This window comes from Vicugna pacos, chromosome 19 (genome assembly GCF_048564905.1).
Source record: "Vicugna pacos chromosome 19, VicPac4, whole genome shotgun sequence".
In the NCBI taxonomy this organism is placed as follows: domain Eukaryota; kingdom Metazoa; phylum Chordata; class Mammalia; order Artiodactyla; family Camelidae; genus Vicugna; species Vicugna pacos.
The window spans coordinates 23,921,595-23,948,242 of NC_133005.1; the positions used below are offsets into that span (position 1 = coordinate 23,921,595).

The 26,648-nt window shown below is 51.8% G+C and overlaps 1 protein-coding gene across 1 annotated transcript; it reads left to right on the forward strand.

The window, feature by feature from the left end:
* The first annotated feature begins 360 nt into the window (after positions 1 to 360).
* XKR7 (XK related 7) lies at positions 361 to 22,068 on the forward strand. Its single transcript, XM_006202669.4, has 3 exons — positions 361 to 1,134; positions 19,526 to 19,728; positions 21,071 to 22,068. The coding sequence occupies exons 1-3, from the start codon at positions 551 to 553 to the stop codon at positions 22,024 to 22,026; spliced, it is 1,743 nt and encodes a 580-aa protein (XP_006202731.3). The 5' UTR covers positions 361 to 550; the 3' UTR covers positions 22,027 to 22,068.
* Positions 22,069 to 26,648: the final 4,580 nt, after the last annotated feature.

Below are 26,648 nucleotides of genomic sequence, written 5' to 3' on the forward strand. Positions count from 1 at the left end.
CTCTCAAGATCAAAGAAAGGGATGGAACAATATGTGAACACTTTGGCAACTAGGAAGTGGCGTGTGAGCATCCAGTGATTGCCAGTGGGTTACTGGGGTGCCCGCCCCTTACTTCCAAGTGCCTGGTCCCCTACCCTCCTCAGACCCAGACCATTGAAGGTAAACAGAAGAGTGGATGGAGAGGGGGCGGCGAAGAAAAGAGGAAAGAAGGAAGTGGAGAGGGAGGTGGGGGGTGCTGAGAGGCAGAAGGCATGAGATTGGGGCCCCAAGCCTCCGAGGAAGGAAGGAGAGGGTGACCTGGAATGCTCTCCCCTCCCCTCCCCCTCTCCTCTCCCAGGGGGGCTGCCCCCATCCGGCCACAGCCCAGGCGCGGTGGGGGAAGGGCGGGGGCGGCGCCGAGGGGAATGAATAATTGAAGTAGAGGGGAGGAGGAAGAAGAGGAGAAGGAGGAAGAGAAGGAGGCGGGAGCCGCCCGCACAGGGTCCTCCCTACTCCGCACCCCACCCCCTCCGCCGCCCGGAAGTCGCTCCCCGCCTCCTGCTCTGCCAACATGGCCGCGAAGTCGGATGGAGCGGCGGCCGCGGCCGGCCCGGAGCCGGAGGGGGCGGCCGGAGGAGCCCGGGGCAGTGCGGGCGGGCGCGAGGAGGCGGCAGCGGCGGCCGAGGGCCCTGGGGTGACCGGGGCGGGAGGCCCGGGGCCGCGCTACGAGCTGCGGGACTGCTGCTGGGTCCTATGCGCGCTGCTCGTGTTCTTCTCCGACGGCGCCACGGACCTGTGGCTGGCGGCCTCCTACTACCTGCAGGGTCAGCACACCTACTTCGGCCTCACGTTGCTATTCGTGCTCCTGCCCTCGCTTGTCGTGCAACTGCTCAGTTTCCGCTGGTTCGTCTACGACTACACGGAACCAACTGGGGCCCCGGGACCCGCCGTCAGCACCAAGGACAGCGGTGTCGGCGGGCCCGTCATCAGCACCAAGGACAGCGCCGTCGCCTTCCGGACCAAAGAAGGCAGCCCGGAGCTGGGCCCCCAGCCCGTGCCCTCCTCGGCCAGCGCCTTCCGCCGCCGCTGCTGCCGCCTCTGCGTCTGGCTACTGCAGACCCTCGTCCACCTCCTGCAGCTCGGTCAGGTCTGGAGGTAGGAGAAGCTCAGGTGGAGAGAACTGAGTCCGAGGAGTGGGGATTGTGAGGGGCTGATTGCCACCCCAGGCTTGCTCTGACCCCTCTTGTCCTGACCTCAGCACCGCCCCACCCTATTGCAGCTCTGATTTCTTCTTTGCCAGCTCCTCCCTGACCTCTGCCCTGTAACTCTGACCAGCCTCAGTACCATCCTCTCTGATCGGGCCGTTGAGGGAAGAGGGAATGAGTCAAGAAGAAAGAGAAAGATCCTCAGGGGTGTGTGGATGAGGAGGTCCCAGGGTCGATGGAGATGAATGTGAAGCTTGGCACAGGGCCCCAGGGCTCGAACCAGCCCTCTCCCACTCCTCTCTCCTTGAATGCTGAGCCTGGGCTTAGGGAAGATCTCAGAAATCCTTCCCTGCTCTCAAAGTTTCTCAGTTTGGAATTGTAGTCCATTCCCATCCTCCCAGGAGAAACAGAATTTGAGGCAGCTAAATGAATATCCCGCCCAAACTTTCTGGGCTTTTGGGAAAGGGTGTGCTGGACCCACCCAGCTGGTCTAGCTCCTTCTGTTTTCCAGCACTTCCCCAGAGTCTCTCCAAGTCTCTCTTTGAGTCACCCCAAAAGAAACAGGGCCATGAGGATCTGGGATCTTGAATCTAAGATTAGATGGCCACTAGCTGTCCTTTCATCTCAAGACAGTAATACAAAGTTGAGCTTTGTGTAAGCAGCTCACTTCTAGGCTTCTTCCTCTGCCAGGACTGAGGGTCCAGCTGAGCTGAGCTCAACTGAGTTGACTGGAGACGGGGAATTCTGAATCTCAGGTTCCCCTTGGGTCAGTATTGCTCTAGTAGCTAAGGCCCTACTGTGCACTGCAGAATGAACTTGCCTACTATGAGATTTTTGGCAAACCCCTCCTCCCTCTAAGCCTCAGTTTCCTCATCTGTGAAATGAGGGACATTCCCTATTTTTCTCATGTCACTGACCTACTCTTATGTTTTCTTACCTATTAGGATGGTCAGGTGAGAGAAGGTCTTCATAGAGACCCTGCAGATTGTAACATATTTTAGGATTGCAATAGATTGTCATGATTATCACAGATGTGGGGAAAGCACGGAAAAAGTCAAAGTCACTGTGGAGTAAAAGGTGACCATTGCTGTTGTTATATTTATTCTGCTACTTGTTAACATATTCTGCTTAACTCAGAAGATTCAGTTCTGTGCTGAGGGTTGGAAACAGGACTCCCAGGGTTTGTCCCAGCTGCTCACTTGCTGTGTCACCCTTGTTGTGTTGCCAGATCTCTCTTTGCCTTGGTTTCCCCATCTATGCCTTGCCTAGATAATGTGTATATTCCATTTATCTTGCCCTGGGGGAAAAGGTGGGTGGAGCTCTATCCACACAAGGTGGTGTTATTATTATTAGCTTGACACATAAAAATATTCATGTCTACATCCAGGAACTAATCTGCATTTATCATTCTGTGCCCGAGTGGACAGATGGTGAAAGATATTTTTAGATTCTGAAATGGTAACTTCCTATTCTTGGTAGCCAAAGCTTCATCCCCCTTTCCCTTCAGCCTAAAGTGGGCCAACTGCCCCTTGACTCACTGGCTACCTCAAAACCCCCTTCTCCCCTTGCTCAGAATCTACTTACAAGCAATGGATACTTCTTCCTTGAATTTCCCTCAAACAGAAAAAAAATGACCATGGGGTGGGGGTGAGGGGGGTCTCAGGGGAGCGGCTGCAGATGGCTGAGGGTCCATTGAGCACCATGCTTTCTTAGATAAAAGGGCTAGCAATTTCCACTCTACCCTATTTGTAAAGTGAGGGGGTTGGGATGAGATGATTTTGCAGGGATGACAGACTAATGGCTATTGGGTTAAACCTGGCCTACGGAAGTGTATTGTCTGGCTTGTATAGTATTTCAAAAATCCAGAGACCTAGATTCTCTTGAAAAAACAAAACAAAACATCAAGCAGTATCAGGCTTGAAACAATTTAGACAAGGTATATGTGCTTCAGTTTGTCTAGTTCCATTCTCTTTGAGCACAACTGGACTATTCCACTTACGCAGTAGGGGTATGGGAACCCTAATTTATAGTTCTATAATAATTATTTTATTAGACACTCACTTTGTGCCAGCCTATAGGTTGCATTTTTACCTGTTTCATCTCTTGTATCCTTCCTAATAATGTGATGTGGTTGTATTATCATTCCTACTTAACGGATGAGGGAATGGAGGCTCAAAAAGGGGACATCCTTGCCCAAGGTCACACAATCAGGGAGTAAAAGCGCAAGGACTCAAGACTCTCTGCTTTCAGAGCCCAAGTTCAATTTATCCACCCTGCAATTCTGCCACTAAAGTGTCCCCTGTGCTCAAAGAATTATGAGTCTGAGATCCCAAGATTCCAGAATGGTAGAAAGTCAGGGCTTCTGCTGGACTGAGATAAGAATGGGAAAGGAGGGGGAGGGAGTTGAATAAGGATGGGGACACACTGTATATTGCAGGGAAAGTGCTGGACTGGGGGTGGGGTCGGATCAGGAAACTTAATCTGGATTTGTAACCAGCTTGCTAGGTGACCTTGGGTGAGGCTCTTCTCACCTCAGTTTCCCTGTATGTGAAATGAAAATATTTGATTTGATGACCTTAAGAGTCTCCCCTTTTCTGGAATTCTGACTTTGGGTTCAGTTATCAGAGCTAAAGTCCCTAGGCCCCTGACCCAAAGCTTAGGATTCTGAAATGGCTAAGGGTCTGGCTAAATGGAGGGAAATCCAGACAAGAAGCCACCAGGGTTGGCATTCCTAGAAAACAAGCAATGTTGGCGCAACATGTTTGCTTACCCTGTGAAAATTTCCCACAAAGAATAGGTTCACTGTTCAGCAGGACTTCGTGCAGACGTCCTGAGGGGTGGAACTCAGGGTAATGAGGAAGGAGATGTGTGTCTAAGCCCACAAAGCTGGGAGATTGGCTAGTCATTCACCTCCTGATCCCACATCCCTACTTCTGAATAAATTAATTTGAATCATAAAGACATCTTTTAACTCCTCATGCTTGTGAGAAGCTTGAATACTTTGAGGAGCCAGGTAACACGGACCTGTGTCAGTACATGGATGTCAGACAAGAAGACAGTACAGGACATGCAGTGTCCTGGAGGAGAGGAAGCTGATACTCAGCTCCAGCTGATGGTTCCATGAGAAATCATGTACCAGGTATTGTCAAATCTTGATTTCTCAAGAGAAATGGGAAATTGGGACTTCTTTTCTTTTGGTGAATTCTGCCAAAATTCAACTATTAATTAAGGTTTTTAAAAAATAGTGTCAACTAAAGGAAACATATATGTGGGCCCATTCTCTTTGAAATCTCTGGTCAGCTCCTCACAACTGATTAAGGTCCTTTATTATTCTGTTCCCAAACCACTCTGGGAAATGAGTGTTATTCTTATAAACGCAAAATGGGGCCCTGAGGATGGAGAGGAGGAGAAGGAATCCACAAACACTGTGCACCCTCCATGTCCCAGCTGGCCCCATGTGAGGTGGTCCAGGCTCATGATCTTGTTTTACCCTGAAACCTTCCCTCTGGTGGCAAATTGATATACCCATTTATCAGATGAGAAAGTGAGGCTTGGAGAAGTCATGTAACTTGCCCAAGATCACTCACTGAAGAAGTAGGGGAGAGGTGAGGTGCCAACCCACCTTTGTCCAATTTTCAAGCCTGGGTTCTATCCCTGGCAGCACCACATTGGCAGCTTTAGAGGATCCTAGAGCAATGGCCCTGTACGTTGGCAGATTGATCCCTGAGAGAACACTCAGATCCTTGGGTAGGACATGTAGCTGGCTGTGGGCTGGACACCAACCTGTGTTTTCATCTCTTTCTGCCCACCACCTCCCTCCCCAACCCTCTGAGCTATTAAGCCACTCAGGGCTGTTAAGCCAATTAAAGTCCTAACCCTGTCTCCTCTGACCCTGTGTGCAGCAGAGCAGTAAGCCATGAATCCTGCTTTCTCTAATCTTAAACTCACTGGGCCCCAGCTTTGGCCAGATAAGCATGGTTTGTTTAGCCAATTAATGGGAGGCGATCTGGCATGGGATTCCTCCCAGGCTGTCAGGATCTGGGGGACCCCATATTGGCCGGGATGGGGGGAGATGGAAGCAAACTGGGCATTGAGGTTCTTCCCTCTAATACTCCCTCTATTTCTAGGCCCCGGAGCTACTCCCTCTGCCTGCTCACAGGCCCTGCACTTAAGAGAAGTTCTGAAATAGTGTCTTTTCTGGTGGTCAGGTCTGGGTTTCCTCTTTGGGAAGCTATATTCTTCACATGCTGGTTAAGAGCATGAACTCTGGATTCAAATGTCCTCAGTTCAAATCTGGACCCTACCACTTTATATATATGATCCTGACAAGCCGCATAATCTCTGTGTGCCTGAGTCTAGTCTCAGCCCTTGTAAACTAGAGACCATGATGGCACCACCTCTTGGGTTGTTTTGAGGTTTTACCAGGTAATGTACCAAGGGTTTAGCAGAGGGCTGGCCCATCGTTGAGTGTCCAGAACCTCTGGCAGTGATTAGTGCCATCAGCCTGGGCTTTGTTCCCCCTTGGAAAGGGGTTTGTGCATTGAGCAGGTGGCCTGGGAGGGGGCAGGAGGGCAAGAGGGTCTTGAAGGCCCCTGAAGCCATAGTGACCTGGCAGCTGTGCATTTAATCTGTAATCATTCATTCCACAAATGTAAGGAGCACCTGCTATATACCAGGCACTGTGCTAACTGCTGGGAATAGAGGGGTGAACAAGACAAAGTCCCTGCCCTTGTGGAGCTCAAGAGTCTTGTGATGGGAACCAATAAACAAACAAAATAAATTATGTATTACATAAGATAAAATAATATCATACATGACTCAACGATAACACAATGTAAAATATTGTGTTCAGTGCTAGGGAAAAATGAATCAGGGTGGTGTGTGGCTCTTTGAGGTAAGGTGGCCAGGGCAGCCTCTGTGAGGAGGGGGCATGTGGGCAGAGGGCTAAATGGGGTGAGGGCGAGCTACGTGGATGTCTTGGGAAGGGTGTTCCAGGCTCAGAGAAGGAGAAGAGCAAGGATGAGGCCCATGTGGCAGAAGCAAAGAGGGGTTGGGGAGAGAGTATAGGAGGCAATGGTGGACAGGTTGGCTGGGGTTAGATGCTGTAGGGCCTCACAGGCCACGGGGAGAATGTGGACTTTCAATCTGCATGAATCGGGGAGCCCAGGAGGATTTGAATAGAGAAGGAATAGGGTCTTGACTTATGTTTTACAATGCATGCTCTGGCTGCTGGATGGAAAACAGACTGGAGGGAGGGCAGGGTAATCTTGGAGACCCATGAGGAGGCTGCTCAATGATACAGGTGAGAGAAGATGGGAGCTGGACCAGGCTAGTAGCACAGGGGGCAGGGGTTCTGTTTCAGGCAAAGCAGACCCGATATCTTTCCTTTTTTGGTTAATTTCCCCAGTGAAGTCAGATAGTTAATGATTAAGAACTCTGGAACCAGCCTTATCCTATGTCTGCCACTTTCTGTGATTTGGGGCAAATGGCACAACTTGTCTGAGCCTCAATTTTTCTCATCTGCAAATTGGACATTCTGAGTAATAGTACAGTTACATGTGGCTGGGGGAGAAGTAAACTAAAGAATGTATATGGTACAGTGCATGCTTATCATGCACAAGGTCCTGGGTTCAATTCCTCAGTACCTCCTCCAAATATAAATAAATGAATAAACCTAATTACCTCCCCCTCATAAAAAAAAAAACCAAAAAAAAAAAAAGAACATATGGACAGTGTTTAGCATAGTGCCTGGAAAGACAGGAAGTCTTTAGTCTTAGTAGCCATTATTGTTTGTATTATTATTCATAAAAAGGTCAGGAATTGGATTTCATAGTGTTTCACAGCCCTCTTATCATCATTTCAACCTGAGTATCTCTGAGTTTTTCTTTTTTGATATATTGGTTACGCATCTAAGATTTCATTTTGACAGTCCCACAGCTGAAACATGTTTACAACCCCCTGAACTCAGTGACTCTCCCTCTCTCTCTCTCTCTCTCTCTCTACCTCTCTCGACAAGGGCCCTCCCTGCTGTGACCTGGCAGGGTTGTTCCACCACCCACCTCCTGGGAGACCCCTCTCCAGGACGCTCTCCCCCCTCTACCGCCCTCCTCTCCCTGCCCAGCTGGCAGCAACAGGCCATTAGAGCAGCTCTGAACAGACACAGCGGCGGCAGTTGGGCCCAGCGTCCCCTGTTTGATCTATAAAGACCACACAGGAGAAGCCCTGAGGGAGGAGGGAAGAGTGCCAGGAAATGGCTTTGAACCCCCAGCAGCTGGGGCGAAGGGTCCTGAGGGAGAGGAAGGAAGATGGGTTGGGATCTACTCTGGCCTCTCCATTCATCGCTCTGCCTTTGTTTGGGCCTCGGAATTCCTCCCCTGGGAAATCCTATCAGCCTCCAGTGCCCCACCTCCTGGGCCCCCACTCCACCCCATCCTGCCTCCACCTGCAGCTGGAATGATTGTTCTAAAGCTCAGAGCTGACCCTGCCACTCTGCAGCCAGAGGGCCAGCCTCGAGCAAGTCTTAATATTTCAGCCTTGTGACCAGCCCCTTACCTCCTGCCCTTTTGGCTCCTCACTGCTCTGCCACCCCCCAAATAAGCCACCTGCTCCTTTCCTTCATGCCTCTGAGCAGCTGCCTGCAGTCCTTCCTCCAGCAACACCCCATCCCATCCTCCTCCAAGTGAAACTCTGCACATCTTCAAGGCCAAGCTCACATGCCGCCTCTTCCCAGGATCTTTCTCTGAACAAACCCAACACGTGCCACCCTCTGCCCCACAGACCCCATCTCCCATTCCCTCAATCAGACAAGTTGTTGTTGTTTTTAATCTAGAAAGGACATTGCTTGGTTGTTTTGTCTGTTTAAAAAGGAACCGAACACTCTTGTTGAAACCTCAAGCAGCACAGAAAATATGGAAAGAAGACCCCTCTCCTCTCATTGTCTCTAGGGTCAGAGAGGTGGGGTGAAGGGAGATTCTCACTTACTAATTAGATATTTCTTGTGTTGCTTGTGATGCTAGTCGCATCGGTGAAATGGAGATAGTGACAGTATCCACCTTGAAGGTTCTTGTAAAGATGTCTTGAGATAATATAAACGTACAGGCCTTTCACATACTATATGCTCAGAAAATATTTACCACTAATTATTATTGGCCCAAGTAGCAGCCCATCCTAGTCGCTTAGTAACAAGATAGGGGGTGAGAGGGGGGCATCAGGGGTCCTAACGCTCACCACCCCTCACCCATGGGCCCCCTTTCAAGGAAGGAGGCTTATTCTGTGACTCCAGAGACAGTGGGAGAGTAGGTGACAACCCGAGGTTAAAGGAAGGCAAAATCTGTTTGATAAGAGGAAAACTCACCCTGACAATCAAGTTGCCCCCAACAGAGAGGGCTGCCCCAAGGGCATGAACTCTACATCCCTGGACATGTGCGGACAAAAGTGGCTGACTTTGGCAGAGAAGCTGGAGCAGGGCCTCCTGCCTTCAGTTTGGAGGAAAAACTAGATCATCTATAAAGCCCCTCACAGTTTTAAGGGTCTGGTAGATCTAACCTGGTGGCTTTATGATGCTAATCTGCCAGACCACAGGTTGCAAATCCATGGCCCGTGGGCAAATCCAGCCTAAGATGGTGTTTGTTTTGGTCCACACAGTGTTTTTTCCCCCTACTGTTTAGTGAAACTTTTGATTATGGGAAAAAATTTAAATGTACAAAAGGAGAGAGAGAGCAGGATAATGATCCCCCATGTGCCACCATCCTGCTCCAAGAATGATCAACTCCTGGCCAACCTTGCTTTATCTAAGCCAGCATCATCCAACAGAACTTCCTGCAGGGATGGAAATGCTTTATATCGGCACTGTCCAATACAGTAACTACCAGTCCCACGTGACTATTGAGCATTTGAAATGTGCCACTGAGGAACGAATTTTAAATTTTAGTTACTTATAATTAATTTAAATTTAAATCACCGCACGTGGCTAGTGTCTGACACGTAGATGCTGGAGAGCATAGGTCTAGACCCCACCCCGTTTTTTTCCCTTACATGCTATTTTTGAAGCAAACCTCAGATGTCATAGCACTGCATCCATGAATATTTCAGTATATCTCTAAAATGAAAGACTTTTTAAAAGTATAACTATAAGTATGTAATACTGTTATCACATCTAAAAAAGGAATAATAATTTATTTTAAATTCATATAGTATTGTTAAAATTAGTTGCCAACATTTCCAAATTGGGGTGGTTTTTGTTTTCATTTTTGTTTTTGCATAAATATCCTGATTTCCACTTCTTCTTGAAAAATTGAAATTCCAGCCACTGTGGGTTCACATTCTCCCGTCCAAAAATCAGTTGGAGTTGAGGGACAGCTGCCTTTTTAGACAGGGCATCTCTTTATCACTTCCTGGAGTCCCTCATCATATCAGCCTGCCCCCCCTACCATCTAGGATCTCACAGACCAGAGACAAATAGACGTGGTGATTTCTGCCTGCCTTGATCTTCTAGTACCTTCAGATGCTGCCAGGAGACTAGGATCTAACTCCCTCTCCTTCACAGGCTCACACCATCCCAACTCCACATAGGGATATCAGGAAAAGAGGAAAAGGGGGAGACAGGGAGCCATGGGCTAAAGTATGGAGTCGTCAGTTTTAGTCTTTGGTCTGTACCCACTTCACCGATGAAGATAGTGAGGCCCAGAGAGAGAAGGAGATCTGGCTGCCCTCATGCAGTGGAAGACATGAGGCGAGAACCTGGTTGCAAATGCTTTGCTGGAGAGGAGCTGCCTGCTTCCCCACCTGGCAAAGAGAGGAGCATTGGCTGAGAGCTGATAGCAGTGGGCGGGTTGGGAGAGGGTCTCAACTTTTCAGCCAGAGCCTAAAATTAGTGGCAGAGAAATGTTTGGCCTTAACCCAGGAAAAAAAAAAAAAAAGGTACTGTGACTCTGCAGGGGGCTGCGAAGGAGGAAGGAAACAGCCCAGCTACCAGCACCAAACGAAATGGGAGCCAAACGTGTAAAATCGCATCCTTTACTGACATTTATGACTCATTTGGCTGCCAACTCCAGGAAGGTCCCATTTTGCATCCTTGCAGGAGTGCTCAGCATTGAGGGGTGGACAGATGGGGAGGGGGCCTCAGGGCCATTCCCCCTAAGAGCTTCCTTGGTCACATTGCAGATGAGGTAGCTGTAGAATTGGACACCCTGTGGTCCCCAGCGAACCCATAGATTGCACCTGGGTACCCAGGGCCTGGCTCAGCTCGATTTGTGCCCTAGGGTGAGGTGGGGGAGTCAGCCATTTCTAATCTGAGGTGCAATTCTGATGCTTCTGGCTGTTGACCTTGGGCAAATCACTTTCCCAAATGTCTGCTAAATGTCTCAGGGGTTCATCTCTTCTGTCTGGGCCAACCTCACCCCTCTCCTGGTAACTGGTCTCCCCCCTCCATCCTTGCCTCCCTCCAATATGTTCCCTGCAGCCAGGGTACTCCTTCTAAAATGTGGAAGTGCTCTCTAACACTACCTTCTTGTTTAAAACCTACTTCCTTGTTTAAAATCTTTCTACGGCTCCCTACCATGCTTAAGATAAAGATCAAATGCTTCACCATGGCCCACCTCATCCTTTATTTTCTCACCTCCTCTTCTGGAGCTAGAGCCATCCTGACCACTTACCTCTCCCTCCCAACTCAGGATGTTTACCCATGTCGTTCCTCTGCCAGAAACTCCCTTCCCTCTCTTCACCTGGTTAACTCCTGTGCCTGCTTCAGATCATAACTCGGTAGCCACCTCCCTCAGAAAGCCTTCCCTGACTGCCACACCTTTCCCAAGCTAGGCCCTTCTCCAATAGCATTGCCTTCCTTGGTGCAGGAGCACAGAAGCCCATTGGAGCATGTCTGGAACCCACAGAATGTCTGTTGTTTCAAGTTTACATAACGATTTCATTAATGTCCAGGTCCCCCAGTAGACTATGCCAGATGGGCTGGGTCTGTCTGGCTCACTAGTGTCCCCACCAGCATTTTAGCCCAGTTCCTGGCACATAGTTGGTACTCAAAACTGCTGGGTGAATACATGTCAAGTATTCACATATCAAGTCTCCCTCTACTTTTCTGAGATTCAATTTCCTTATCTGAAAAACGAGGATCATGCCCACAAAACCTCATAGGGCTGCAATGAGGAGTTTAGCAAATTGCCTACAGAAGGCCTTCTATGAGTGGCAGTTATTTTCTGGGGGAGGGCAAAGACCCCAAAGAAGATGCTGCCTTGCGAACTTGCCCCGAAGGGACTTCTCTGACCATCTGTCTGTCTGAGGACAGATTCACTGAACACCAGGGAACCCAAGCGAGGAGTAGTATCAGCCCCACTGGAAACTAAACTGGAATCTGTAAGACCTCCTCTTCTCACCAGGGCCTGTGAGTTGGTGAAGTTCGTCAAATTTCTTGTTGGTTGAGTGCCCAGCACTGGGCTGGCCATTTTATACATATCGCTACTTTCTGATTTCATAGCTGTCCCATACAGTGGGCATTGAGCTGAGGGGTTCAGAGAGGGAAGCAACTTGCCCAAAACAACACAGACAGTAAATGATGGCCTCAGGATCTGAACTTGGGTTACCCTGACTCCCAAAGCTGATTCTTTCCCTCAGCACTTGACAGGCTTCACTTGGGGGCCTTATAAAATATATTCACACTCTTCATCCATTCACTCATTCAAGAAACAAATATATATTGAACATTACCTATGTGCTAGGCACTAGGGGCACAGCAGAGAATAGGTCAAACATGGTCCCCACACTCATGGAGAGATAGACAAGAAATTTGTAAGCAATAAATAAGGTCATTTCCGATTGTAATATGTGTTATTAAGAAAAGAAAACAGGGTAACTGAACAGCCAGTGGCCAGAAGGGTGGGTAGAAGTGTTTTGGAAGGGGTAGGGGGCAAGGGGAATCTGGGAAGACTTCTCTGAGGAGATGGTACTGAGCTAAGATGGAAGGAATGAGAATTTGCGAGGCATTGGTAAAGCCCTTTCCACGCAGAGGTCCTGAGGTTGGAAAGAACTTGGGGTGGGCAGGAAAAAGCAAAACCAGTATCGCTGGAGACAGGAAGTGGGGAGGGTGGAGGGAGATGAGGTCTTAGAGGTGGACAGAGTTTATTGCAATGAGCTCCGAAGGTCATGGTGAGGATTTTATTCTAAGGGTAATAAGGAGTGACATGACATCACCTGACCTAGGATTTTACAGGACCACTCAGGCTGCTCTGTAAAGAATACAGTCTAAGAGGGCAAGGATGGAGGGAGAGATCAAGGTAGACGGAGGCTGCTGCTGCTTGGATGTGGGTGGCTTAGATCAGAGTGATGACATCGGGGTGGAGAGAAGCCCTTGGGTTGAGGATACAGCTGTTGGTCCTTAATATTATCAGAATTGGATATCTGGGGTATCCAGATGTTATCCAGAATTGGATGGGTATTGGATTCTTGGGGTAGCAAGAATCAGGTTACTTGGGCCTGTTTTGTAGGAGGACTAAAGAACACAGAGGGGTTGGACTTTTCCAGAAAGTCTAGTAAAAGCCTTGAGTCGGGGGCTCCTGCTTCTCCAGCTACTTATTGTCACCCCTCCCCTAGTTTTCTCTAAACCCACATAATTCCAGGCAAAGCTTCTAGCCCATCCCTGTCCAACTTGGGTCCTTCTGGGCAGCCCTCTGCTTGTCCTTTGTTCAACTGAAACACCTTTTCTGGTGCAGGGGTCCGTGAAGAGTCAAGGCTGAGTTCTGGGTCTGGCACTAACTTGCTGTGTGACTTTACATATGTCCCAGGCCCTTTCTGGGTCTCAGTTTCTTCGTCTGTAAAGTAAGGATAATCATAGTACCCACCTCAGAGATTTGCTGTGGGGAATGGACAATATGTATAAAAAGGCTTAGCACAGCCTGTCACACAGTTGGCGCTCAATAAGTGTGAGCTATTATCAACCCCTGCACACTATCCCCCTACCGACTCACAGAGCAGTCATGGGCTCAACTGGTGTTGTGTTCCTGCTCCTTCCCGTCAGACCAGCCTCCCCAGCCCCACCCTGGTCACCCTCCAGAGCCTCCAAGCCTGGACCACGTTAGGGACTGGAGAGCTGGCCGTGGTGAGGGGCAGTTCCTGGATGGAACAGGAGTGAGGGAGCCACTGGAAACTGCTGTGTTTTTGGCCCCGAGCTGTGAGGGGGAGTGGAGAGGGACGAGAACACACACTCGGAAACGCCGAGATCGACAGATGGAAAAGCCGAGGATGTGAGAGACGCAGACAGACAGAGAGAGCCCCAGAGTCGGGAAAGGAGGAGCAGGCAGGGGAGGGCGGCTGGAAAACTGGCAGTCACGCGAGCCACGAGCTGAGCAACAGACCGGCAGATGGACCGACCAGCCAAGAGACTGAAAGAAGGACAGACCCACAGACAGTATCCAAGAGACAGCCAGAAAGACAGACAGGAAAGTGGGCCCGGTATCCAAGGGGACAGACAGGCTAACCTGACGTCCAAGGGACAGACAGACTAATGTTCCTGGTCTCTAAGATCAGACAGACAGGCTGACCCAGGACACCAGGGTTAAGATGACAGATGGACATAGGGTCTGGGAGACAACGTGACCCATAGTTCGAAGACAGATAGGTGGACTGACTCAGGGTCCTCGGGTGACACTGACTGATAGATTAACTGACAGTAACTGAGGAACAGGTAGGTAAATAGAATGACCCTGCATTCAAGGGGCAGACACAACAGGCTGATGTGAGCCACAGACAGAGACAATAACTGAGGATCCAAGGACCCACAAAGAGATGCGTCCAGGCTGACTATCTGCATGGAGACTGAAGCTCAGGCCAGCAACCCTGGCTGGTACCAGAGACTCCTGGGTTGCCCCAGGAACAAAGCACAGGAGAGAGGCATGGGGAGCCAGATGCTGGGCCCATAAGCTTCCTGGCTTCTTGGGGATGTGGGATCCCCTTATCCTTCTCCCTTCTGCCTGTTAAGAGAGGAGCCCCCCCAGCCCGGAGGATGCTGGGAGGTCCCTGGGTCACAAAGGCAACCAGGCCTAGGGAGAAGGGAATGAAGTCTGTCCATCTCTTGCCCTGCCAGCTGCTCACAGAGGGCAGGACGTCTGGAGAAGACAGCCTTTTGGATCCTGAATGGAGGGATTTCACAGCCTCACTGCTGGCTTCTTTCTTCTCAAGGCTTGGTTGTTACCAACCCCACCCTCAATGATACACACTTCTCTCCAATTTCCAATTTCCTCCCAAACAGGTTTCCTCTCTGAGCCCAAGACTGGGAGTCAGCAAATTAGATCCAAAACAGATATCTGAGCACCTCTCTCCTCATCTGCAAAATGGGTGTGGTAGAAACTCTTTGTTAGGTTCTGGCTCAAGCCAGCCTCAGGCAGTTTAAGGCTAGGAGATGTTAGAGTTGGGGAGGCCCAACCAGGCTGAGGAGCATTGGGGAAGGCTTCCTGGAGGAAGAAGGACAGATGTGCTAGCTCTATGAAAACAGGCAGAGAAGCCCCAGGGCCTCCAAGGTCAGGAGGGAGACACTCGCACTCACTCACTCACATGTATTCATTCAACAAACACTTAATTGAGTGCCTACTACATGTATGGATGCTGGGCACACAATGGTGACCAGGACAAATGAGGTCCCAACCCTCAGCAAGCCATGGTAGTAAAATAGAAAATTTATGTGTAAATTAATTTAAAAGATTGTTTATAGTGTATATTAAGAAAATAAGTGATATAAGAGATGAGAGTGATTTAGCAATGGGGGAGGGGCTGACATGGGATGAGTGGCCTTGGGGAGGGTCTCTCTGAGAAGGTGATGTGGGAGCTGAAGATTCAGCCAGGCAGAGCAAGTAGCAAGTGCAAAGGTCCGGAGTCAGGAACAAGTGTGGCTGGCTTCCAGGAACCTCCAGGGCATCGGGAGTGCCGGGACAAAGGAAAGAGTGGTTTGCCATGAGGTGAGAGAGACAGGCAGGGCAGATGGTCTAGGGCCTGCAAACCAAGGGAAACTTGGACTTTATTCCAAGTGGGATGAGAGGCCCTTGGAAGCTTTTGAGAAGGGGAATGACACAATCTGACATAATCCGTTTAAAAAATATCCCACTGGTTGCCATGTGGAGAGTGGACTACAGGGGGCAGGAGCAGATGCAGGGTGCTTACTGAGAAGGCAGAAGATGACAGTAGCCTGGACCAGGGTGGTGGCAATGAGGGAATAGACAGACAGGAGATGTGTTTTGAAGGAGAGCAGAGGCACTGCCTCCAAGGCTGGACTCCTTTCCCTAAGATGGGGCATCCTTCTCTGCGGGGGCTATCTGTCCCATTTGCTGGGAAAATCAACTTCTTCCAACTTCCCTTCAAATAGAGTGGAATAGAGTGGGCTCCCTGGCACAGGTTTTAAGGGAGGCTGCTAGTATGCCAACTACATTTCAATTATAAAAGAGAGGCTTCTTGGCGATCAGGGGGAACCAGAGGCCTCCGGCTAGCACATGTTCCCTGTCACTATGTATAGGTTAGAAATGCTCACAAGGGGGAAAATGAGACTCAGAGAGGCAGAGAGATTACTCAAGGTCACACAGCATCTAGGGCAGGGCTGGAAAGCAAACCTACAAATAAAGGAGTTAGTCCCTTTTTAGAGAAAGTGAAACTGAGGTCCAGGGAAATCAGGTTGAATGTCCTGGGCAGGGCTGTTTTAAGACCTGTGTGGGCCCCACATCTATCAAGCACATTAAAATGCAGCCATATCAAACATCAAAGGTAAATTATATATAACTAGATAAAAGCCAAATTGCAGTTGACCGGCTGATATCATGTTCTATTTTGCAGACATTTAATTAAACATTTATTAATTTTTGATTCTGCAGTTTTTCCCTGTGTTTCAGAGCCAATTTTTTCCCCCAGGCCTCTAACATTTTCCTAGACCCATGAAAACCTCGGAAGCCCTTGGCAGCGAGCATTTAGTCCTCACTGGAAGGGACCGCCAGTTTTTGGTCCTGTTTCCAAAGGAGGGCAGAATAAGGCTGAACACCGGCCCGCTCATCCTCAGACTGCGGCATGGTCTTTCCATGCTTCCCGCTGACCCCATGCTCTTGGGTCTCAGTGGCCTTCTTTCTTCCCCTCCCCCTTCCTGGCTCCAGCCCACAGCAGCCCTGGCTGGATGTGCCCTTTGTCTGTGGCTAGCTGGGGTGTGGGGGCGCATGGGGTGTCGGGAGCTGGCACAGGAGGGGGCAGGAGTAGGCGGGGAGGTGGGCAGGCAGCCTGTCAGATGGTGATGGATGCTGGCCGAGCCGGGGCCTCCCTCATGCTGACCCAGGCCGGGAAACAGATGGTCTTCCAGCCTGAGAGAAACTTCCAGGGTGTTGCCCTCCCCCAGCTCCCTAGGCCCCTTCACGTTGGACCAGCTGGTCTCTCCTTCCTGTTCAAAGCCAGAGCCACAGGACTGGGGAAGGGAATGGGGAGGGAGGAGATGCAGGCTGGGAAAGGTGATCTGTGTTCTGAGCCCTGAGAAGCTCTGGAAAACATCTTGGTGTCTCCCCTAGTCACCCCTACTTCCGGCCATCTCCAGCTCTGCCCTCGGCCCCTCCTCTGTGCCCTGCCTTAACTTAGCCCTGTCATTTCAGTCCTGGACCAAACCCCAGCCTCACCTGGCCTTTCTCCCAGCTGGCCTCCAGAGCGAGCTTTCTAAGCCACTGAGCTGATCGTATCACCCCTGATTCTGGGATAGAATTCAGATTTAGAATAAAATATGAACTCTTTGGTCCAAAATTTGATGCCCTTCATAATTCTAGTCTTCTTATGCCCCTGCCAGAGAAAATCCTCCCCTCCAGGCCTGGCAAAACACTGGCCATTCCCCTAAAAAGCCATGTTCTCTGATGCCTCTATACCTTTGTCTCAGCTGAGTCTTCCACCTGGCATACCCTTCCGCCTCTTGTGTGCCTTCAAATACCTACACGTGCTTTAGAATAGAGATCAAATGTTTCTTCCTCCAAGAAGCCTTCCCTGACTCCCTCCCCCAGCTAAAGTTACCCATCTCTTCTCTGGGTTCCATGGCATCTTCGAGCATCTATTTCAGCTCTCAGCTTGTCTCTCTCCCATGGGGTTGTGAGGTACTTAAAGGCATAGGGCCTGGCACAGAGCAAGGGGTCAAGAGACATGAATGAGTGATTCTAACTCGAGAGATCCTTCTGTGGGGGGTACGCAGGAGCCCAGAGAATAGAAGTTACAGGGATACAAATTTCTGCTCATCAGAAGAAATATCATTCAGCCCTGGAGCTGCTCAGAAGCCCAAGGCCCTGCCTCAGGAGGTAGGGTCTCCCTGTTCTGGAAAGTGTGTGAGCAGGTGTGTAAGTGCGTGGGGCTGGGAAATGCTGGAGGGATTCCAGCATTGGATGGGAGAGTTAGACCGCGGGACCTTCACATTTCTTGAGCCAGCTTCTGAGGGAACAGCCCTCTTCCCCATCCTGGCTGCCAGTCCCACACTGTGTCACACTGAGGGTGTGTCTATACCACTGGTTGGTCCTGGGAAGACCCAGGGGTGGGAAGGAGAGCCCTAAATGGGATGTTTCTGGCTACGTATTGTGGGGGGAGAGTTTGGGTCCCAGAACATTAGCTCTGAAAGGACCTCCAGTGTCATCAAGCCCATCTCTTTTGTTGCCAGATAAAGAAACTGAGGCCCAGAGAGGGCCACACCATTGCTAAGACCAGGCTACTCATTCGGGGAAAGTTTGGGTATCAGCTGGTCACAAATTCCAGGGAGCACTGTGGTTCCTCCCTTGGGCTGGTGACACAACTGAACACAGTTAGTCCCAAAACAACATCCTGGAAATGCCGGCACTTCATATCTGGGAAGAGACCCCCCAAACCCTGGCTGCCCGATTTTGCATTCAGGCAGTAGAGTCACTGAATCTGGTGGGATTTTCTCCCATTGTTTTGGGGGATATCATTTCTAGAGGCACCCTCTCTGGTTTTAGCCTGTTGCGTGCATCAGAAAATTTGGGGGTTGGAGGGGCAGGGTCTGTGGCTGCAGTGTGGACAGGTCCTTTTTCACCCTAACGGTCACTGCACTTTATAGTTGCAAAGTATCTCATCCATTTAACCCTCACAGCCACTTTGGGAGGGATCACCCAGGGCTCAGGGAGGATCTTGCCCAAAATCACATGGTAGATTAGAGGCAAAGTCAGGAACTAAGCTCAGGACTTCAGGATCCCTTCCATACTGCCTACAGGGTTACTAGAGTTCCACTCAGTTAAACCAACTTGCAATCATGCACACATTCATTCATTCTGCTGACGCAGAGTGGCACCTACTGTGAGGTGCATAGCAGTTAGTAAGCTGACCTCGTCATCCTCATGGAATTCAGTCTGGGGGGAGTGCATAAACCAGGCAGTTACAACCCACTGTGATGAGTACTGGGGTTGGAGGGCAGCTGGGGAGAGGCCCCTACCCTGGGTGAAGGGAGGTCAGCAGAGGCTGCCTACCTAGAAGTCATATTTAAAAGCTGATCCTTGGAAGAAAAACAAGAGTTATCCAAGTTTGGGGCTGGGGTAGGGTTGGAGAGCAGGGCACAGTATTCTAGGCAGAGGGAACAGCAGATGCAAAAACTTAGCATTGTGATCTCTAGAATCTGTGACATGTGCAGAGCAGCTGGAGCTGTGAAGTTTGTTGGGAGAAGTGGCACCAGAGGAAGTGGCAAAGTCTCAAATGCAGGGGGATCTATGAGCAGCTTCCCTATGGGGAGAACTGGGCTCTCAGAGATGGGGTTGGGGAAAAGGCCAGGAAGCTCCTAGTGGCAACAGGACTTGGGGCTGGCACCAGGGACTGCCTCTGAAGGATGTTTTGTGTGGGCAAACTCATTATGGCTTTCAGTGAGAGGCAGTGTTGTCTCATGGTTAGAGTATGGGCCTGAGACCAGCCCATCTGGGTTTGAATCCTGGTTCCATTGCTTCCAAGCTGTGTGACCTTGGACAAGTGATATACCTCTCTGGGTCTCAGTTTCCTCATCTATAAGATGGGGATAATAGGGCTATTGTAAGCCCAGGGTAAGATATCAGGAATCCTGCAAAGAAAGCAGGCCCTCTTTGCCATAGCAATAACGATGCTGACAACGCTGTATTAAAGGCTTACTTGTGCCAGGGCTTTAAGCTAGTGAGCCCATTGGGAGCTGCCCAACAACAGTCCGGTGGGGCGATCCTCTCAATATGTCCATTTGGCAGCTGAGCACAGTGACTTTCCCAGGGCTACACTGCGCCCTGGCCCTTTGCACTTGCTGGGTGGCCAGGGACCAGTTGGGAGGGGGCGAGGGGCACGAGCGCGAGAGAGCCTGACCCCTTGAGCACCGCGTCCTCCCGCAGGTACCTGCGCGCCATGTACCTGGGGCTGCAGAGTCGCTGGCGTGGGGAACGGCTGCGGCGCCACTTCTACTGGCAGATGCTGTTTGAGAGCGCAGACGTGAGCATGCTGCGCCTGCTGGAGACCTTCCTGCGCAGCGCGCCGCAGCTGGTGCTGCAGCTCAGCCTCCTGGTGCAACGCGGCGGCGTGCCGGACCTGCTGCCCGGTGAGCCCCGCCCCTCCGCCCTGCCCGCCCCGGGGCTCACGCATCTTCAGTATTTTGATGGCCCTACCTGTCTACTCTCGCAGCTTCAGGTCCCCTGGGGAGGCCCTGCCCATTTCCCCACTCCTCCTGCCACCCCTACCCCCAGCCCACTCACTGTCCAGGTTTTGGAGGCCCCCCTTCTACTCTCACTATCCTCCAGGCCTCTGGAGACTCCCATGTCCCCTCTGATGGCCCTCTTACCCTCAGATAAGAGACCTGACTCCCGACACCTCTTGCCTCCTCTTAGGCCCCCTGCGCGCTCCCCCCTCCCACTTTCCTCCCTTCCCCATTGCCAGGGTGGAACAGACACTCCATTTCTGCTAAGTCCGAAGAGGCCCTTGACCCCATCACCACACCTCAGACCCTCAGGGAAGTCCCCTGCCTGTTTCTTTCTCCAGGCTGTCCTGGTCCCAGCCTGCATCTCCTGGGGACCCCTCCCCCCCCACCGCCTCACAGACCTTCTTAATCACCACCAGTTTCCAGAGTGTTTCCATACACCCTCTTGCTGCTCTTCAGCCCCTGGGGACTCCTTCCAACAGGCTAAAACTCCTGTCCTGGTTCCCATGTAGTCACCCCACCCACCCACCTTGCCCCTTTCTCTGATCCAACAGACTGGGCCAATCCCTTCAACGTCAGAGATAAAACACATAGCCAGTCTCCCTGGAGCTCCCCACACTCCTCCCATGCAGACGCTGCCCAACATACTGGCAGGGTTTCAAGAGACCCCATTACCACCTCTCAGGCCCTTGGCAATCATCCCTTGCCCAGGACTGGGCCCTAGTCAAAACTTCCCACTGGGATTTTCTTCCCATGCCCTCAGCAGTGCTCAGCTTGGAGATCCCTCTTCACACCCCAGCCACATCCTGGTGGCCTATAGCTTCTAAAAGTCCCCTCTGGCTCCTCTGTGCCCTAATTGTGACCCCCTCCCTCCCCTTCACCTCCTTTTTCACTCCCAGAGTCCTGGAACCTATTTTCCCACCCTTTCACCAAGACCCTTGAACTCTAACAGCCCCAAACTAGATTCTTGGTCCTGAAACTTATGAAGACCAAAACCATCCACCTTCCCTCTCCCTTTATGCTCCCACCCCTGTAGAAATACCCAACCCTATCCACTCTCACCCCTGCACCATTGCTCTTGAAGACCACCCACCTGGACCCTCCCCACACCCCTCTTGATTTATAGAGCCTTTCCTCACACCTCCTCAGAACCCAGCTCCTGACCCAGAACCCTCCCCCTTTCCCCAGACCCCAACCCAGACCCACCCCTAACCCAGCCCACCCCGCCCCGACCCTGTCTTCGCAGCCCTCTCCACCTCGGCTTCACTCGTGTCCCTGGCCTGGACGCTGGCCTCCTACCAGAAGGTGCTGCGGGACTCACGGGACGACAAGCGGCCTCTGTCCTACAAGGGCGCTGTGGCCCAGGTGCTGTGGCACCTGTTCACCATCGCGGCTCGCAGTTTGGCCTTTGCACTCTTTGCCAGCGTCTACAAGCTCTACTTTGGCATCTTCATCGTGGCCCACTGGTGCGTCATGACCTTCTGGGTTATCCAGGGCGAGACGGACTTCTGCATGTCCAAGTGGGAAGAGATCATCTACAACATGGTGGTCGGCATCATCTACATCTTCTGCTGGTTCAACGTCAAGGAGGGCCGCAGCCGCCGCCGCATGACCCTCTACTACTGCATCGTCCTGCTGGAGAACGCCGCGCTCACCGGCTTCTGGTACAGCAGCCACAACTTCTCCACCGACTTCCACTCGCTCATTCTGGTCTGCGTGGTGGCCTCCAGCTTCGCGCTGGGCATATTCTTCATGTGTGTCTACTACTGCCTCCTGCACCCCAACGGACCCATGCTGGGTCCCCAGACGCCTGGCTGCATCTGCCGTGAGGCTCCAGGGCCCTGTGGCCCACCAGCAGATGCTGTCACAAGTCCCCCAAGGTCCCTGCCCAGGACTACAGGCACTGAGCGGGATGGGGTCTCAGCGGGAGGCGAGCGTGCGGGGACTCCCACACCGCCTGTCTTCCAGGTGCGGCCTGGCTTGCCTCCTACACCCGTGGCCCGCACCTTGCGGACAGAGGGGCCCGTCATTCGGATTGACCTGCCTCGTAAGAAGTATCCTGCATGGGATGCTCATTTCATTGACCGACGGCTCCGGAAGACCATTCTGGCGCTGGAGTACTCCTCGCCCACAACGCCCCGGTTGCAGTACCGAAGCATCGGGACCTCCCAGGAGCTGCTGGAGTATGAGACCACAGTGTAGGCCAGTCTCCCCCCAAGAAGGGATGAGTTTTGGCTGACCCCACATCGACCACAGTGTTGAGCCCAGAATTTCAGGGCCACTGGGCTAGGGGGGAATGGATCTGTGGGTCCAAGAGGAGAGTGGCCCCACCACTGGGTTCTTTCATGGGAGGAGGCAGCCTTGTGGAGGCCCCAGCCCTTGGCCCTGTTTTCAGCCCTGTGGCCCATTTCCTAAACTCCCCTGAACCGGGGCCCAGGGAACCAACTGGTGCTATGCTCCTGGTGAGCTGTCCCACCTTCATGGAGGCCTCTGTATCATGGCTGGTGCCAGGGACCCCATACCCTCCCCCCTGCCAGGAGTTGCTCAACTGGTGGACCCACCAGAGAAGGGGGTCCATGACCTAGGCCCTGTGCTCATCAGGGGGTATGGGGGTGTGGGAGGAGATCTCTGAGAAGGATGGAGGAGGCCATGGAAGATGTGGGGTGAGGTGGGAACATCTGGTGGACAAAGTTGCTCCAGTTCCTATGGGGTCTGAGTTCTGGAGCCTGGGCAGGAGGGGAATTAAAGGAGGGAGTTGGGGTTGGGTGGGGAGTTGGGGTGGGGAGGGTTGACAGTGTTGGAGCTGGACAAGAGGAAGAACCCTGAGACACCTGAGGGGTCCAGGCTGGCAGAAGCTAGAAAGGGAGGCAGATGTAGGGGAGGGGAACCTTGATCCGGAGCATAGAGAATGTTCCTCAGGAAACACCCTTTGTTGTGGGCTCTCTTATGGATGAGGTCCCAGACACCTCAGGTGAAATGTTTCAAGGAGCCATTCTTTGTTCTAGTGAGCATCTAGAACATTTCTTCTAGATAAAGGTCTGGAACACAACTGTCTAGAAAGATACTCTGGGCTCAGTTGTAGATGAGGTTCTGGCATATGTAGCAGAGGAACTGTTCTAGAGGGACAGTCTTAGTTCTAGATTAAATTCTGGGACACATAGCTGATAAAGTGTCGTAGGGAGTCACTCTGATCTGGATTCTGTTATAAAGGGGTGACTGGCAGCCTGATGTTCTGCCACGGGGGATTCTAGCTCCTGCTTGGGGGCGGGGGCGGGAGCTCTAGAACCCTATGTGAGTGGAATATCAAGGAACAGGTACTCCAGTTCTAGACTTCGGAGGTGTATATGAGTTCTGTGCCCCTGTCCGCCTTGGTCCATAGCCATCTTCCCAAGAAGAAATTGTCCTCAGAACCCCTGAGACATTTCAACTGCCAACTGGCTTCCAGCTGGAAAAAGGTAGCTCTGGGGACATGACAGGCATCTTGGCTCTTAGCCACCTTGCAGATGCAGCTCCCTGGGGCAGCAGCTGTAAAACTGACTTGATTTGCCTCAGATCTGACAACCCTCCAGGACCTGTGGTTCATTTCCATGGCCCCAAATCCCAGGGTATCCTTGGGACCACTCACCCAGCACCACTCCCCTCCAGTCCCAGATAGCTTGGAGGAGGAGGACGGGACCAGAGAAGTAGACAGTTCTGTCAGGTGAGGGGCAGAGCCTCTCAGCAAAGCTTGGAACCCCTCCTCCCAAAGTCAAGTTTCCACTCCCCCCATGCCTACTAAGGTGCGTTCACTGCGAGGGCACAGCAGGTGATATTAAAGACAGATGTAGACCTGAGCTGGGGTGGGTAGACATAAGAATCCTAGACTATGCAAATTAGAAGGGCACTTAACCCTTTCTGGTTCAGCCTCCCTTGGGTTATTACAGATGGGAAACTGAGGCCCAGAGTGGCAGCTAGTCTCACAAGGTCCTAGATTCCTGCTGCCCCATCCGATAGTGATGGGTGATAGTGAATTTGCTGAGGGTGCTTGGAGAGGGCCACACTCAGGGTGCAGGGTGACTCCAAAGGCCGAGAAGGCAGGACTGTGCATGCACACACACACACACAAACGCAAAAGCACACATCACACATGAGACACAAGTCACCTCACTGCCTGTCCCCTGCATCATGGGTGACTGCACAGACACCCACACAGGCCGAGATGGTGTGCGCATCCTTCCCGTCAACACATAAAGAGTGCTTTTCCTTCTTTCTTTCTTCTTCTTCCCTGATCCCTAAGATGCCTCAGGAATCAGGCCTCAAGGTGATGGGTGGTGAGGGAAGCCTAAGGCTGACCCAGGCTCTTTCTGGTGGGTTCCCCCATCCTCCTCGTTCTGTGTTCCTCTGTCTTCAGAGACAAAATTCTATGCCCCTTTGTGAGATAGGAGCATTGAGAATGTGGACCCAGATCCAACTGACCATTTCTCCTGGGTTGACCATGCTGAGAGTTTTCACCTGTATTGTTTCACTTAAACTCTCCGTTGCTTCCAACATCCTTATAAGAGAGGTGTTATCAATCCATCTGACAGAGAAGGAAACTGAGGCTCAGAGAGGTGACATGAAGTTCAGCCTTGGCAAGTTATTTTACTCCGCAGTGTCCTAGGATGGTCCATCTGGCTGCCCCCACCCCCAGCATCCTAGAAGGAAAGGTTACATGTCCTCCGTGGGAGCTGGGAGTCCTGACAGCTCCAGGAGCTGCCCAGAGAGTAGGGACGAGCTGGCAGTGCTGAGGTGTGGCTTGAGGCTCTCCGGGAAGCCACGGCAAAGGTTTTGGACCTTACTCCACCCCCACCCCCACATCTCCTCAATCCCACAAAACTTTCCTCAAGGGCCTCTGCCTGCAAGGACACCTGAGCACCAGAACGGTCACAAAGAGCGGCAGGAGAGGGCTGCAGGCCCCTTCTGCCTCTCGTCCTCAGGAAAGGTCTCAGCCCCTTAAGGACTCCCCGCTCCCTCTATACCTAGGAGCTCAGAACCCATCCCTCCCAGGCCTGAGGTCCCTCTCTCTGCTGGCCTGTCCCCCACTTCATCTTGTCCCTGCCAGCCCCCTGATTTCACTGGGTTGGAGGTGTCAGAGAGGCGAAGTGACCATCCCATTCGAGCTGTTTTATTTTCCTTCCTGTAACACAATCTACCTCAGCCATTCTCTCTTCTGTGCCAGAACTGGACACCCTGGGTCCCTGCCTCCTGCTCCCCATTCCATGTCCCCCAAACTAGCCTGGCTGCTCAGTTCTTCCCAGAATCCCTTCAGGGTCCTTGTGGTGAGAGAAAGTTCTAGAACCACAGCCCAGAGGGGCCCTTGGGGCCCCCTAAGCCACCTGCCCTCCCATCTACTATAGAGAAGAAATGGAGTCCCAGAGAGGGCCAGGGACTTGCCCAAGGCCACACAGGAAGTATGTGGTAGAGTTAGGCTTTTCCTAGGGATGAGAAGGAGTTGGGTCCATCTTATTTGCCCAGGATAGAAGAGAACAGGACACTCTAAGTACCAAATATGCCAGACCTACTCTACCCTCAGTATCTCGATCCCCACGAGACCATTTCCCCATTCCCAGGGCCGACTTCTGTCTCCGTTTTTTGGAACTGATGCCCCAGGCTGCTGACTGTGCTCCCAAAACCTCTCCAGGCACCACACACCCCTCATCACACCCCCATGCACTGATGTACCACGTGCCTTGTAACTATCACCCAGGTTGGACAGCACAGACCCCCACCCCTCCCCAGCAGGGGACTCCCCAGCAAGAAAGGCTTTCTTGGTCCCCTCTTCTCATCTGCATCATCCTTGTGTCTCCCCCATATCTGCCTTACCCCCAGCTAGCTCCCTGCTACACCTATGTCCCACAGAGTCCTGTCACCCATGAGAGCTGAGGAAAGCAGAGGGCAGGGAGGGCAAAACCTAGAGAATGTCCAGGTCTCAGGATCAAGGCCAAGGGGGCTAGGAACATCCAGGAAAAGTCTTGCCTGGTGGCCCCAATGCCCTCCTAAGGGCTAAAGTCCCATGAGTCCTTCCCTTGGAGATCACCTGGATTTGGAGTTCATAGAAACCTCAGGCAGTGGGGAGAAGGTTTTCTGGGGCAGTGGTACCTGGGTTGCAAATTCAAATGCCTTCAGTTAATGAAAATAGTAGCCAAACTAAACACCCATATTTGACCCGTGCACCACCAGTTTGAAACCTCAGGTTCAAAACGTTGATAAGGTTCTGGGAAGCCCAGGAGAATCTGGAAACTCCTTTGAGACTTTTCTAGTCCAACTCTAAATCCCCACTGCCTGGCTCCAAGCCCTCTCAACCAAAAAAGCCAGGGAGGTCTGGGCATCCACAAGATGCCTGGTTTGGGAACCATCATCTGATAAGGACTACCGGCCCCTCAAGTGCCTGGCATGGGGAGCAGGGCAAGGGCTGGGGTCTTCAATCTGGGGGCCCCTGGTTAGGAGCCTGCACTGGGTACAGGGAGAGTTCAGGTACAGGATAAGGACTGAAAGCCAGGACCCAACTGCCCCCCACCTGTGCTGGGCCATGCCATCCTTTGGTAACCCCAGGATGGCTCCCTCCCAGGTAAAGCTGTAGATAGGGCCTGTGGGGGAGGAGCTACAAATCTCTGTACTGTGCTTTGTGATGTCTCAACAAAAGAGACTGAGTGAGTGCCAAGCCACTGGGCAGCAGTGGGGGTGGGGCCTGCAATCTCTGATCCCCCTTCCCAACCAGAGGAGGCTTCTGAGACTGGGGCTGGACCAAAAAGAGACTCTAACGTGCCCTTCTGGTTGGGAAGGGACTAGGACATTCCTGGGTTCTT